General features: G+C 44.8%; 1 protein-coding gene across 3 annotated transcripts in view; it reads right to left on the bottom strand.

The window, feature by feature from the left end:
• Window positions 1-398: 398 nt before the first annotated feature.
• PAK1 (p21 (RAC1) activated kinase 1) overlaps window positions 399-15,818 on the bottom strand; it is a 128,183-nt gene continuing 112,763 nt past the window's right edge. For all 3 annotated transcript variants that reach the window (XM_006131928.4, XM_006131927.3, XM_006131926.3), the window contains 3 exons: window positions 13,853-14,049; window positions 10,879-11,016; window positions 399-8,087 (listed from right to left, as the gene is read on the bottom strand). In XM_006131928.4, the coding sequence (XP_006131990.1) occupies window positions 8,001-8,087; window positions 10,879-11,016; window positions 13,853-14,049 (422 nt within the window). In that variant the 3' untranslated portion in view covers window positions 399-8,000. The remainder of the gene's footprint in view (window positions 8,088-10,878; window positions 11,017-13,852; window positions 14,050-15,818) is intronic.

The following is a 15,818-nucleotide window of genomic DNA, read 5'->3' as shown; positions in this document are numbered from 1 at the left end:
CTAGGTAGGTGCAATCCTGGGAATACCAGGCCAGTGAGCCTTACTTCAGTAGTAGGTAAATTAGTTGAAATCAGTGGTACTCAACCTTTTCTCCACTGTGGGCCCCATATGCAGCTTTCTGTATGTTACATGGACCACATCCGCACAATATATATACAAACTACCTGTGTAGCCTTGTGTCACATGGGCCACAGCTGTGTGCTGATTGGGCCGCAAGTGGCCCACAGGCCATGGGTTGAGAATGACTGGTTTAAATTCCAAGAGTTACAAAAACACCTAGACAAACATGATAGGAACAAAAACGAGTGTGACACGCTTAGGAAAAGAATCACACCTCTCTCATTGGATGACTGACTTCAAAGAGTTCCAACCAAACAGTATACAAACGAGAACCAGTGAACAATGTATTTGGATTTTATTTTAAAGAAGCAATTTTTTAAAAATGAGTGAGCTGTTAGGTCAAGAAGAAAACAAGCAAGGCATTGAAAGAGGGTTAATTTAGCTGATATGAAGAGATGGAAGAGAGGCTGCACGGCTGACCTTAAAATGGCTTCAAGCCATCATATTTCCAGAGAGCATATGGAGACCGGAAGTTTCTTAGCAAACTGAGATTATGGTCAGAAAACAGCAGATGACAACTGACAGACTTGAAATCTTTGTTGAATATGAAGACATATAGCAAGACGGATGTGGTCACAAATCCAAAATAGAGGACCAAGGTGGACACAAACCAGACACCTATTGAAAGGCAATTGAGAAAGTTTCTCTTATTGTCCAGTGAGTCCCTCACCAGCTTTGCTTACACAATCTCATGCAAAAAATAAACAAACCTGGACTCTGTCTTCAATTTCCAGTCTCAACATTGCCAATCTCTCGCACTGAATTTTCCAGTTGTCCTTTCAGCCGGATTACAGCATTTTTCCAAACCTCCCAGATTTGCTCAGATCCTTCCAGCATGGGCCTGAACTTGGATGTTTGGCGTTTTTCCTCTTCAAGCTGCTGTCTGCAAGTAGCGTGCTTTGCAGTTGTTTTAAACACTTCTGGATTTCGGACAATGTAATCATGATATAGAGAAATCTGGAGACATTCTCTCTATTTCATCAGTCAGCTGGTCAGTGGCTCTTCCCTAGTTCCCGTTTTGGAATTCCAAATGTTTAATCCTTACTTCTGCTAATCCCAGAATCTCAACATTCTCCACCTCTTTGCTGATCTTCCACCACTGTTCTGCAACACACTGTCTAGGCTTGCAAATGTCTCTTCAGGGCTTTCATTCATTTGTATTATTAGCTCCTGCTTTTCAATATCAAGGTTGGCAGCTGTTTGTCTAAGATTATGTATACGATTCTGAACACTTTCAGTAGTCAGGTTCCAAATCAGGGAATTATCCATGGGCTTGGTCTGATGGGCTCTGACACAGTGGTTGTGGGCTTTGTGGAAATGAAACACAAGAATCCATGCCAGAAAACAATGTTAGCCAGGTCAGTTGTAAGCCTGACTTCACCATTACTGAATTTTAGGAGATTCCTGCTCAAATATGCCATGACACAAGATTTATGAGTTAACTTAGCTCACTTGCTTTGCTATGAAACATTTTATTTCATATAGTAAGTTTAAAGTGGAGCATTTTTCTGGGATCTTTGTCCAGACCTGCTTTATGTCAACAAGAAACAGGCAACACATTCTTTAAAACTTGCATCTAACCTACTCTCAAGTCACAAAAATCAGTCTGTCCTCACGCAGCATCGTAAATGCCTTGTAAACATGGGCTATTTCTATCCGCTGCTATAATTGTTGGAGAGATCCATGTATTATCATAGCTATTGTGTTCTTGGCCAAGATTTACAAAACAACTTCTGATTTCAAGTGCCTCGGTTTTGGGTTGTCCAACGTTTTCAGAGCTTTTTTGAAAACCAGGTCTCAAGTTAGACACCTCAAAAACTGAGGCAGCCCAGATCACTCGTCCCTTTGTAAAAACTTGGCTGTAAAGGGTTTTCTCCAAATCTTTTCTTAAAATTGGCTCTAGTCATCCCAAGATCTGTTAGAAAGGCAAATAAATAAGCAGAAGTGTCTCCATGGAAACCTGGGTCTCCTCAAGGATTCCCACCATCTTTGTTTAAAGGTATATTCCAGACTGCAAGGGACATAAATAACTTCTCAAAGAGAGGCAGGGACAAATAATAGAACAGATGTATGTTCTGAAACGATACAGATATGTCCCTTTAATTAAGACATTCCAAGAGTAAAACTGCTATCAAAGCCAAACAATGAGCTGCTATTCACTCATTCCCATTCCCCCCATTCCGCCCCCCCCAGCCTTCTCCTGGAAAGGCTCACTAAGGATTTACATGCACCTATCTCCCCCTCCTCCCACTTGGGTACAAAATCCTAGAAACTCTCATTAAAATAAACTATTTCTATAAACATTGAGGAGTTAAGTGAATAAGACATTTCAACTACAATAGTTAAACACAGGAAGCATATAATACAAGTTCCCATCTGCCTCTGTTTTAGGGAGCAGTATAAACCTTTGGGTTTTCTAATCTGCATGGGCCTGGTACAAAACCAGCTACGGTCAATGGGAGTCTATCACTTCCAGCTGATTTTGGATCTGGCCTTGATTGATTCTTTTTAAACTTTTGTGTGTTGCTGATTTGCAAGGGGTGAGCATTCCTTATTATTCCTTGACATACCTGACATGACACACCTTGAAGTGGGCTGATTTTTCAGAGGGTGGGTAGCAGGCAGAAAAGAACCAATTAAGTTATCTTCTAAGCAGCTAACATAAAGGAGCCATTCAAATATACAAATTAATAATCTAATAGTATACATGTAAATAGGGAACTAGTTAAAAGGGCCATAACTGAGGAATCTGGCTCACTAAATTCAAACAAGGAAGGGGATTATTAACAAGACAATATGGCATTTACCTTGAAAAGACAATAGTATCTAAAAAACCAAAGAAGTTACAATCAAATCATTGCTGATTTACCTTCATCGGAAAAAGCTTTTCCAGTATTTTTAAACATTGGTGGAATAAAAAATGTTCTCAGTGTGAACTAAAAAAGTTTTAACTTTTTGAAGTTCTGAGAACATCACTTCCAAAAGTGATGGCTATTAAATCTGATATTTATTACCCTATTACAGTAGAACCTCAGAGTTACGAGCAGACCCCATCAACCACACACCTTGTTTGGAATCTGAATTCTACAACTGGGTAGCGGGGGAAGGAAGCAAATTCAGTATAGTGCACTGTGTTAAATGTAGACTACTAAAAAAAAGGAAAGTTTAAAAAAAATTGACAAGGTAAGGAACCTGTTTCTCTGCATATTTCATTTAAGATGGTTCAAAGCAGCATTTTTTTTCCTGCAAAGGTTCAAAGCTGTATTAAATCAATCAACTGTCAATTTTTGAACGAACCATTATGTTTTATTCAGCATTACGAATATCTCTTAAGTTTTTTCTGTTATAGACTAACTCGGCTACCCCTGGAAGCTTTTGAATATTTCACAGTTATGAACTGTCCCTTGGCATTAGCTAATCATATATGTATGAACTGAAGCAGCACTGAGACCAGGATATGGAAGGTGATGACTGAATGGCAAAGGCAGCATGTTGATACACGAATCCACTGCTAAAACGTAAGGCAGACAGAAGAATTTTAAATCCCGTGAGAACTCAAACAGAAGAATTCACCTGACTTCCCTGAGGCAGTTGACTTGAAATCAGGCCCAAACAGAGCGCCAATGTATTCTGCACCCTGCCTTTCAGGGTCAATAGATCAGGGCAATGAAGCCATACTGTTAGAACTTTGTTCATTAGAAGATGTCAGCTCCGATGTCACAATCTTGCCATTTCTCAATGGGCCTCATGATGCTTTTGGCAAATCTCTCTCACAAAGCTATGTAGAAAACTAAGCCGTGATGGGATCCGAAGCAAAGCACCGCCATGGATTAGAAATCAGCTGACGGACAGAAGGCAAAAAGTAAGAATAAACAGTCCCTTTAAACAGTAGCCCTCCTAGGTGACTGATAGCCTGAAGCATGATTTAACATGGTTATTTATAAATAAGCAAGCCTTGGGCAGGGGACGTTGTGCTGATATCCTGGTACCAGCACCCATGTTCAATTATAGTGACAGTCAGTCTGGATAGAGTCTGTTCATGTGAAATGCTAAAGAACGCCTCAACCCTGGGATTCCATTGTGAGCTGATGGGAGCACTGATATGGATCAGGTTCTAATCCAGGAGCAGGCAATAACACAGCAGTGGTTCACCAGAGTTAGCCCCTGGTGGGCCGCTGCCGCTATGTTTCCCTGCACAGCTGCAGGTATTAGCAACTGCAGCTCCCATTGGCTGTGGATTGCCATTCCCAGCCAATGGGAACGGTAGGAAGCAGCATGGACTGGGCCACCACTTCCCACAGCTCCCATTGTCCAGAAATGGTGATCCATGGCCAATGGGAGCTGCAACTGCCTATACCTGTGGCCAATTTCAGAAGTGGTGGGGGCCTTCCAGGAGCTAACCCTGACAGATCAGATCCAGCCCATGGACCAGAATTTGCCAATCCCAGTTCTAATCCCTGTTGTTCACAAGGGCTTTGTGCTAGAGATGTCATGTAGCCACCATTAATCAACGTAATTCTATAAAAATCAATGGAGCTACCTCGATCAATGGAGCTACCTCATGAACTGGGCTTGTTTAGTTTGGAAAAAAGAAGATTAAGGGGGGACATGATAGCGGTTTTCAAATATCTAAAAGGGTGTCACAAGGAGGAAGGAGAAAATTTGTTCCTCTTGGTTTCTGAGGACAGGACAAGGAGTAATGGGCTTAAAGTGCAGCAGGGGAGGTTTAGATTGGACATTAGGAAAAAATTCCTAACTGTCAGGGTGGTCAAATATTGGAATAAATTGCCAAGGGAGGTGGTGGAATCTTCCTCTCTGGAGATATTTAAGAACAGGTTAGATAGACATCTGTCAGGGTGGTGTAGACGGAGCTTGGTCCTGCCTTGAGGGCGGGGGGCTGGACTCGATGACCTCTCGAGGTCCCTTCCAGTCCTATTATTCTATGATATCCACTATGGCCTGTCCGCCATTTCCCATTACGTGGCCCAATAAGACAGTGTGAGGGAAAATAAAAACAAACTCCTCCTTTATCAGACAATTACTCCAGGGCAATGCCACTTCCCTTCAAACTCTGTCCAAATTCCCCCGGATAGGGGTTGGGGTCCGTCTGACCACCGAACCACCCTTCCCCCTAGGGTTAGGGGGTTCTACTATCATCCCATTTTGTCCTAGGTGTTCAGCTAGAAATCCAGGGCCTGTTAGACACATGTGCAGGGGAATCCTTAAATCACAGAAAGGCAAGCAAATGGGATTTTCAATGGGAAAATAGTGACTCAGGCCATCCTAGTAGTTGAAACTCTTAACTTGTGTTGATCTGAAAGCAGCTTAATCCAGATTAATTTGAGCCAAGATCTTAACTACAGATTTTGGTCAGCATAGATAAAATCAGACAAGGGCATGTAAAGTGTGATTTGTGACCAATTTAGCTGTGCTGGCAACAGCCTCTAGTGTCAACAGTCATACCAGCAAAGGAACATCCTGCATTTTCATCTGCCCATGAATTTATATAAGATATTGAAAGGCAGAAGTGCTCTGCACAAGGAGATATATGTATGTGACTGAAAGGCACAAACCAATTTCTAAAAAGAAATCATAGTTCACTTAGAAAGTTATAGATAAAATGGACAGGCAAGACCTATTACGGCAGTGATTCTTGAACTTTTCTGTTGGTGACTCCTTTCATACCGCAAGCCTCTGAGTGTGGCCCTCATCTTATAAATTAAAAATGGTATTTTTGTATTAAACACTATTATAAATGCTGGAGGAAAAGCAGGGTTTTGGGGATGGAGGCAAACAGCTTACAGCCCCCATGTAATAACCATGAGACTGCTGGATGGGTCATGACCCCCAGTTTGAGAACCCCTGTATTAGACCATCCTGTCCATCTCCCACATATGATATGTCCAGCAAATATTATGATGAAACATAATAACTTCTTATGGAAAAAGGGAAGAAGCAGAGACCAAAATGGAAGATGAAGAAAAATCCATCCATACCCAAGAAAAGAGGTACAGTTACAGGTTTCACCCTGGAGCTGGACTGAGTTGATGTGGACTATTACTACTTCGCTGATGGCTCCTTCGTAATTTAAGCCCTCATACACTGATTTAGTTTACACCATATGGAGCCAGAAATGGGGGTCATGGCAAGAAAAGCAACACAAGAGTCAGAGAAAGCAACTCCCACCTGACTTACACACCTTCTTACACTATTTTCTGGTTCCTCGCTATGGAAATTACAGCACCTTAAGACTCTATACCATGTTAGTAATTGGATATAAGCAGGTCTAGGAAACTCTGAGTGTAAAATAATTGAGTTTGCATGTACCACTTTAGCCATCACCTCTGGACATCCAGTGGCACACACAGAATAGCATGAACAGTTGTCCAAGTTGAGACTCAGGTGAATCGTCCAAGTGTCCCCTTCCTCGTTCTCCTAGGTTCAGATACACAGCAATTTTATTGAAATCAACATACATCTGGTTTTTTCAGAGAGGTCGTGGAAGTCAGAGAATCTGTGACTTCCTGCACCTTCTGTAACTTCAGTCCATGGCATCCAGCTGCCACAGGGGACCCTTGTACTTGTTTAGCCACTGCAGGTGATATAAGGATCCCACAGCAGAGCTCTCCATTTTGTCATAGATATTTTTAGTAAAAGTCATAGAGGGGCCACAGGCTTCCATGCATTCTTTACTGCCCCCGCCAGTCCATGACTTTTACTAAAATACCCATAACAAAAATCTTAGCCTTGGGTATAACCCAGTGTTTAGGGGACAGATTTGTCAATTCAGATGCAGTTCCAAGTTTCCTGATACTTTAAAAATTAGGGCAACCAGAGGAATAATTAACCCTCTTAATCCTTCAGATAAGTTAAATGATAAACAAAGCAGATTACTTAGCTGCCCCCCTCCACACACACCCTCCTACCTACCATATCCAACAGCATCTGAGAAAATACAAGTTTTTCCTTGAACTTGGCATAAGGAATAGTCATTTCTCAAACACCACTGTGTGGTAACTGTGGACAAATGGTGAAACTGTAATGGTGACCACTGCATCAGTGTTTTACAATATATAGCAGTGATTTCTTTAACCTAAACTGTGCCTCACAAATGAAATAGTTTTAAAAACAGGCCTGCCACCACCTTCTATGATTTACTTTCTAACGCAACAGAAAGATTATTTTTGGAAGTGATCTAATAATTAGCAGAATTGAAAACTGAAGTTACAGATCCAAGATAAAAACAGAAAGCGGGTTATTTAATCAGAGGCTGATTCACAAGACATAGCACAAAGGTCGGCCATGAATTAAATCCTCCGATGATTGCAGAAAGTTCATTCAGAATACTTCAGCTCCCTGTCAAAGTGTCCGGCAGCACTGGGAAGTGGTTGGATGACACACAATCCTGCATCCCCTTTCCATTATTAAAGCTATTCCGATTTCTGCTAGCTGCTCCATTATTCAGGTAATCGAAGCATGCAGGAGTTTCAGTAGTGTAACCACCGAGCCGGACAGAGGCAGGGAAAGTCCAGCCAGTGAGAGATTTATTAAGATAAACATGGTCTAAGGCTCCATATTACGTTAAAAAATAAACACATTAAGAGATATGAAATCACACTGGCTTTGCTACATCAGGCTCAGAGGTTCTTACAAAGACCTTGTCAACCATACAAAATAGTCTTCTCCCACCAAGAGGGTGAGAAGGCCGTTCACGATTTTAGATCAGCAATGCCTCCTTTAACATTCAACAAATACTACTTCTGAAGCTCACTCTCAGGGGATCAAAGGCTCGGGGCACCCCTATGGAGCAGGAGGGCAGGTGTTGAGTCTCTGAAATGAACATTGAAAAGACTTGGCACGATAATGATGAAGATTCCAGATTAGTGGTTGTTCTTCGTTGCCTCTTTAGCTGCAACAATCAGAGGAGTCAGACTAGAAAGGGGCTTTGCAATTTTCAGGAACTGGTGCTATGAGAGAAGGAGAAAACTAAGTTATTGATGATACCTTTGAAGTCACGTCTCACCACAGAAGGAAATGTTTACACCAAAACCATGCAGAGCTCAAATGATTTGCAGTTCTGTTACAGGCTCAAACTCAAACCAGGTTAAACAAAAAGATTTGTTAAAGCCATAAACTTTTCAAGCAAGCCTGGGCTGAGTTCCAGCTATGCACCAAAGTCAGGCTAAATTCTCAGCTTTATGGGCTTATGACACGACTAGTTGAAACTCAGGAAATTCTTTCTGGATTCTGAGTTAATCCACAAATATAAAGTAAAAGTTAGAGGATCTTAGTCCTGAGTGGAGCTCCACCACCAGTTACTGAGCTGGATGCAGGAGTTCCTGAGTGATTTTACGCGGCCCGTATTATGCAAGAGGTCAGACTCAATTATCATAATAGTACCTAGAGGCCCATCAGTCTATTAATCTCTGCAAAACGGAACTGGACTTTGGCACAGCTCTAGCCAAACTGAAAATCAAAGTAATTTACTAGCTCTCCAGGCATCCATGTTAGCATTTGCAGGACCTTCTACTTCCCACCACACCACACAGATATTGTTCAGCATCTGTCACACTCTATGTGGTGCCACAAAGCACTTTACGGAGAGTCCCTCCTGAGCTAAAGAGGGTGGGTTTTGTGGTAAACATCAAAAACTGGCAATCTCTGCAGCAGGGAAAATAAGGGATAACAAATTAAGATTCTAATGCCCCAATTCTACCACAGAGCAATCAAAGGAGGAGACCATAAGACAGATTTAAAGTGGATATCAAGTGAGGGAAGTCAGGTGCAGCCCAGCCACTGAGCACTGGAGGGCCATGACCATCCCATCAATTACACATGCACATCTCCCTCTGGACTTCTGAGGGAGTGGGACACACGCTAATTGAATTCAGTCCTGAAATTGGAAATTCGGGTAGGTTGGTGAGAGGCCAATATTGTTCTGCCCCCTCGAGTGAGAAAGTGTTTTGGCTACAACATGCATGCTCCTGAAAGAGTGACAGCAGGGATTTAGGACGAGCATGAGGGAATGGCACCAGATACAGTAAAACTCCATTGGTCCGGCATCCAATGCTCCGGCACTCCTGATGGTCCAGAACCATCAGGAACTCGGAAGTGCTCTGGCTGCCAGACAATTGGAGCTGCTCTGTGCCCGGCTTCCCTGATTCAACTGCTGCTGAAACTGACCAGCAGCTGAATCAGGGAAGCCGGGGGCAGAGCAGCTGGAGTGCTGCCGGGTGGGTCCCGCAGTGCTGCCCCTCGGGGCTGCGGGACCAACTCAGCAGCACCTCAGCTGCTCCACCCCAGGCATCCCCAAGTCAGCCGCTGCTGAAACTGATCAGCGGCTGACTCCAGGAAGCCCAGGGCAGAGCTGCTCTGCCCCAGGTTTCCTGGAATCAGCCGCTGGTCAGTTTCAGTAATGGCTGAATCCGGATGCCTGGGGCAGAGCAGCTGGGGTGCTGCCAGGTTGGTCCCGCAGCGCCCCAGCTGCTCTGTCCCAAGTGTCCCTAAGAGCAGCTAGGGTGCTGCTGGGTTGGTCCCATAGCGCTGCTCCTCGGCGCTGCGGGACCAACCCGGCAGCACCCCAGCTGATCTGTCCCAGGCATCCTCAAGAGCAGCTGGGGTGTTGCCGGGTTGGTCTCGCAGTGCCAAAGGGCGGCGCTACCAGACCAACCTGGCAGCACCCCAGCTGCTCTGCCCCGGACGTCCCAGATTCAGCTGCTGCTGAAACTGACCTGCAGCGGCTGAATCGGGACGCCTGGGGTAGAGTCAGACTATCGGAAGGGGGGGGCTATGAGGGGTCTGGGGTGGCATCCCCCCACCCCACCCCAGACCATCATAGTCCCACCTTCCAATAGTCCAGCATATCTGATAATCCGACACCCCCTGAGTTCTAAAGGTGCCGGATTATCGGAAGTTTACTGTACACGGTTAGCAATTAATGCATGAGTAGCAGTGTCTCAAGGGAAACAGACACAAGGCAGAGAAGGGGCAGGGAAAAAGTTCCCTTTGTAGCCATGCTGAGATGAGTTAAAAAGAGAAACGGCAGGGTCTGAAACATGGTATAAAAGACACATCCACGGCAGGGCTATAGTGGGGAATCATGCAGCTGACAAGGTCAAGAAGAGCAGAGAGAAGTCAGAGCAATCCGGGACAGTGCTGACACGCACCGAGTTAGGCAGCAGCTGTGGAGAAACCATGGGAATAACAGCCAGGCCTAGAGTGACCACTTTGAACCTAGTTACAAAACACGCCACATTGCTGTTGCCATTAGTGGCTAATACAAAAGGGCTACGTCTACACTAGCATGATTTTCCGAAAATGCTTTTAACGGAAAACTTTTCCGTTAAAAGCATTTTCGGAAAAGCACGTCTAGATTGGCAGGATGCTTTTCTGCAAAAGCACTTTTTGCAGAAAAGCGTCCGTGGCCAATCTAGACGTGGTTTTCCACAAAAAAGCCCCGATCGCCATTTTCGCGATCGGGGCTTTTTTGCGGAAAACAGTACTGTGCTGTCTACACTGGCCCTTTTGAGCAAAAGTCTTTCAGAAAAACACTTTTGCCTGAACGGGAGCAGCATAGTATTTCTGGAAAAGCACTGATGATTTTACATGAGATCGTCAGTGCTTTTCCGGAAATTCAAGCAGCCAGTGTAGACAGCTGGCAAGATTTTCCAAACCAGTATAAAGGTAAGAAATCCTTAGTACAGGCCAGAGTGGTGACTCAACTTGAGCTTGCCTCTCCGCCCCTGGCCTGGTAGTTACCTGTAGCAGTTCTTTGGCAGAGCCTCTTTTCTCTACATCCATCTCAAGACAGCGGTTAAGGAAGTCTCTAAATATGGGCGAAAGCTTCTCGGGATTCTGCAGCTCTGGGGTACCATTGGTAGCAATGAGATACAAGGCCTACAGAAAACGAGCACCAAGGAAACAAAAGGAAACGAGGAGTATTTCAGATTCACACCTTGCTCGAGCAATATCCCTTCCTCTACAAATGACAAACTTTTCTTGTTTTCTGCACATTCGGTTAGGAAAAAATTGTTGGATCACTCATACATGCTTATGTCCCTCTCTATATATTATGAAACAGAAAGGCTGTCTGCCCTATTTTTACATGGACAGGATCTGTCCCTCTAGTATTTTACCCTATTACAGTAAACTTCCGATAATCCGGCACCTTTAGGACCCAGGGGGTGCCGGATTATCAGATTTGCCGGACTATAGGAAGTGAGGGCTATGAGGGGTCTGCAGTGGGGGAGATGTCACCCCAGACCCCTCATAGCCCCCCCCTTCAGATAGTCCAGCTCTGCCCCAGGCGTCCCTGATTCAGCCGCTGCTGGTCAGTTTCAGCAGCGGCTGAATCAGGGACGCCTGCAGCAGAGCAGCAGGAGTGCTGCCGGGTTGGTCCGATAGCGCCGACCCTTGGCACGGCGAAACCAACCCCGCAGCACCCCAGCTGCTCTTGGGGACGTCTGGGGCAGAGCATCTGGGGTGCTGCCGGGTTGGTTCCGCAGTGCCGCTCCTCGGCGCTACTGGACCAACCCGGCAGCACCCAGAGCTGCTCTGCCCCCGGCTTCCCCGATTCAGCCGCTGGTCAGTTTCAGCAGTGGCTGAATCGGGGACAGCTGGGGCGCTGCTGGGTTGGTCCTGCAGCCCCAAGGGATCAACCTGGCAGCGCCCCAGCTGCTCTGCCCCCGGCTTCCCTGATTCAGCCGCGGGTCAGTTTTAGCAACGGCTCAATCGGGAGAGCTGCGGGTAGAGCAGCTCCACTGGTCTGGCCGCCCGGAGCACTTCCATGTTCCTGATGGTGCCAGACCATCAGGAATGCCGGACCATCAGATGCCGGACCATCGGAGTTTTACTGTAATCCAGATTTGGAACCTGTCATCATCTGGAAGCATTTGCAGAAAGAAAAAAACATTTCACGTCTTGTCTAAGGGCTTTATACACAAAGAAGTTTACTATCATAACTATATCAGTACAATTATAACACTGTGGTTTAGATAGGTCTAACTCATTAAGCAGGCACTTTTATTCTGCAAGAAGAACATGCACATAGGGAGTTATACCATGATAACTACAGCAGTATAACTCTACTGGCATAAATACCCCTGCACACACAAACCCAAAGAGCCCAGTTTTGTAAGGCACTGAGTGCCTCTTTGCAAGTGCTCAGGGACTCAGCACCTTGTAAAAGCCACCCGCTTTCCCACTAAGCAAAGAGACAATTCCCTCTGTTTGGAGCAGGCTGACTAAGAGCCACTCAGAGCATCTGATTTAAAAGAGAACCATCCTTTGGGAGGAGAATGCCTCCATCTGCAAAGACAGAAGGCAAGAATCAGTTTGATTCCCCCAGGCAATCTGAAGGCTTATCAGAGCCCATGAGCATGGTGTTCCTAAGTGGAGCAATTCAACAGCCTGGGAACTGGAGCATCTTGAGTTAAATTAGGTCAGTATTAAGTTAATAAGGACAGTTAAGTAACAGTCAATTGCTTTCCCCTTTATCCTCCTCACTGCCTCCCTCCCCCTTTGGGCTTTTCCTTAGGCTATGTCTACACCACAGCCTAGGCTGGCAAAACTTCGGTCACCAGGGGTGTGAGTATTCCGCCCAATGAAACATCATATGTCACGCTGGCACAGGCTGTGGAATGCCTAATGTAGTGTCAGTGAGGGAGCTTCTGCCACTCACAGAGGTGGATTTTTTTATGCAGATGGGAGAGCTCTCTCCTGTCAGCATTGATTTAACCACCTTCACCATCCACACTACAGCGTCCCAGCAACACTGCTGCACAGCTAGACAGAGCGTTAGCCTCTTGCACTGGAAACAAATGTTAAATGAACTGGGCTCTTCTCATCCTCTTCGGAGTCACATCTGAATAACAGAGGGATCATTTAATCCATCGATTGGCCCTAGGGGTCATCTGCATCCCAACGAATAAGGGAAGGTCTGAGGTATGCTGCATAGCGAGAGGGACAATGTCCAGCAGGTGACACCCAACATTTTATGAAACCAGTAACAAAAACATTTTCTAATTAAAAAAAAAAAAAAAAAAAAAAAGTTTGATGAAGGTGCTTGGATTTGGAAATTCTCCTGCAACGCTTGCAGCTCATCCGTGGCCTGAGCTCGGCACCAGCAACCCATCCATCACAGACACAGTAGGAGAATCAGGAAGTGAAGGAGAGGGATGGCCCAGGAGGAACTGAGATGGAGGATTTGAGAGGCCACCTGCCATTACTGCACACTCTGCCTACCGCTGCTGCTCAGGCCGCATGCCCCTGGCTCAGCACAGCAAGTAATTACTCACATTTGGGCCCTCAATATCTAAAAGTGAGTCTACAAAAGTGCTTGTCATGCTCTGAGGTGGGGTGATATTCCCAGAAAGACAGCTTGTGAAGGGACAGTTAAATCTCTTCACAAAAAACGAGACTCTTGGCCTCCCCTACCTTCAATCACACTCAGACTTTTAAAGCCCTGAAATCTTCACAATTTTTCTCATTTCTAGATTCAAGCCAGCCTAGGGACTGAACGGAGAGAAGCATCACAAAAGGCTATCTGTGCATTACTTCTGACTTAGTATAGCAGAGAAGCATCCAAGATGCATCCGTTCACCCTAATGCAGAAAATTCGGAGGATTCCTTGTTATCATATGAATACACGGTATCAGTATCACAAGAGCAAAGTCAGGTCTGGCACATCTGGCTGACTCTTGCATGGCATTGCAGTGACACAGCATTAGCTTACTCTCAAGGGGTTCTCATTCAGGTACGGAGGCTCTCCCTCAATCATTTCGATTGCCATGATTCCCAGAGACCAGATGTCCACTTTTGGTCCATAAGCCTTCCTTGTTACTACTTCAGGAGCCATCCAGTAAGGGGTCCCCACCATGGTGCTGCGTTTGCTCTGCTCTGGTGTTATCTGGGCACAGAAACCAAAGTCAGCTGTAAGAGAAAAATGGAGGGGAAAGAAAAAAACAAGGAGATATTTTACAGATAAGCTAGTTTGTTCACAAAGAAATATAAGAACATAAGAATGGCCATTCTGGGTCAGACCAAAAGTGCCAAAACAAGTGATCAAATGATATAAGCCCATCTCGCCTATTCCCAGTTTCTGGCAAACAGAAACTAGGGACACCATCCCTGCCCCTCCTGGCTCATAGCCAATGAAGGACCTATCCTCCATGTATTTATATAGTTTTTTTTCCAACCCTGTAACTGCTTTGGCATTCACAATATCTTCTGGCAAGGAGTTCCACAGATTGACTGTGCACTGTATGAAAAGATACTTCTTTTTGTTTTAAAATTGCTGCTTATTAATTTCAGTTGGTGACCTGTAGTTCTTGTATTAGAAGAATATCATTAATGCCAGAGAACTGACTGAGAACAAGGCTGAAATTCGGTTTCATGTTATGCATCAGCATAAGTTATGGTAGCACTTATGAAAAGAAAAATAGTTATGTGGTTTAAACACAAGGCATCTGGATTCTGTAACAGACTCATTGTAATGCTGTTGGACAAGTGAACACCTCCACAACCTTGCATAAAATGGGGACGGTATTTCTTGTTTCACAACCTCCCTATAGCCCCTTGAAAGTTTAAAGCTCTCTATATAAGCTGTACATTCTAAATGTCATTATTCTAAATTGACACAACCAGGAAAGTTAATTGATGCAAAGTTTGAGCTAGGGTTAGGCTTAGTCTATGTTTTTTCTCATCAGATGTTTCAATGCGATTACTTACGGGCATACTAAAATCAATTTACTTTTAGAAATTAACATTTAGTTACGGTCAGAAGCAGGAATGGAACTCTCAGTGAAGATTTCTGGTCCCCATGTCTTTTCAACTCATCTGCTTATTTGACTAAGACAAGCATTTACTCTTTTTAGCCTGACAAAGTCAACACAGCAAGCTGTTTCACTCCTGCCTCATGCACCCTAAAGATTGCTTATGGGAACGGTGCTTCCTCAAGATGTGATATTCCACATAGGCCGAGTCTACACTATACCACTTCCCCTGACCTTCTCCCAGTCAATCTAATCTACACAACTTCAGCTATACAAACAGCACAGCATAGTTGACATCAATGTATTTACTCAGTGTCTTCCATATGGTAAGGTTGGCGGGAGCTGCTCTCCTGTCAACTCTAGCTCCTCTTCTCATCCTGGTGGAGTACTGGAGTCAACGGGAGAGCACTGAGGTGTCAATTTAGAGTCTCGCAATAAATCGACCGCTGGTGGGTCAATCACTGCAGTTTTGATCCACCATGTAGTGACAAGCCCTCAGATTTGTGTGTGCCCAGAGCACCAGAGCTGGAGAAATTTGCTTAGCATGACCCAAAGAGATGCAGCACTTGTGCCTCCTGGCTATGGATCCTCCCCTGGCCACATGGGGTGGTGATGTCCTGATCCTCCCTCAGTTTCTTTGCACCGAACGCCTGGAAACAAGACTCCATTGCAGAGAGGCTGGAAGGTGGGTCATGGAATACATGTCTCCATTACATCTCGAAGATCCACAGTTACAATAAGTGACCATTTCTTCTTCTGTGAGTAGACGCAACCATGTATGCCACTGGGGTGACTCAAGCAGTACCCTACCATTGGTGTTTGTGATGGGAAGGAGACTAATTGTTATTGTTATTATAGCTAATAGAAAGTATATAAACTGCTTCATAATTGCTTGTATTCGAAGATCTGCCTCGGAAGGGGGGGGGT

Source organism: Pelodiscus sinensis, chromosome 1 (assembly GCF_049634645.1).
Source record: "Pelodiscus sinensis isolate JC-2024 chromosome 1, ASM4963464v1, whole genome shotgun sequence".
In the NCBI taxonomy this organism is placed as follows: Eukaryota; Metazoa; Chordata; order Testudines; family Trionychidae; genus Pelodiscus; species Pelodiscus sinensis.
This window is presented reverse-complemented; position numbering and strand designations above follow the sequence as displayed.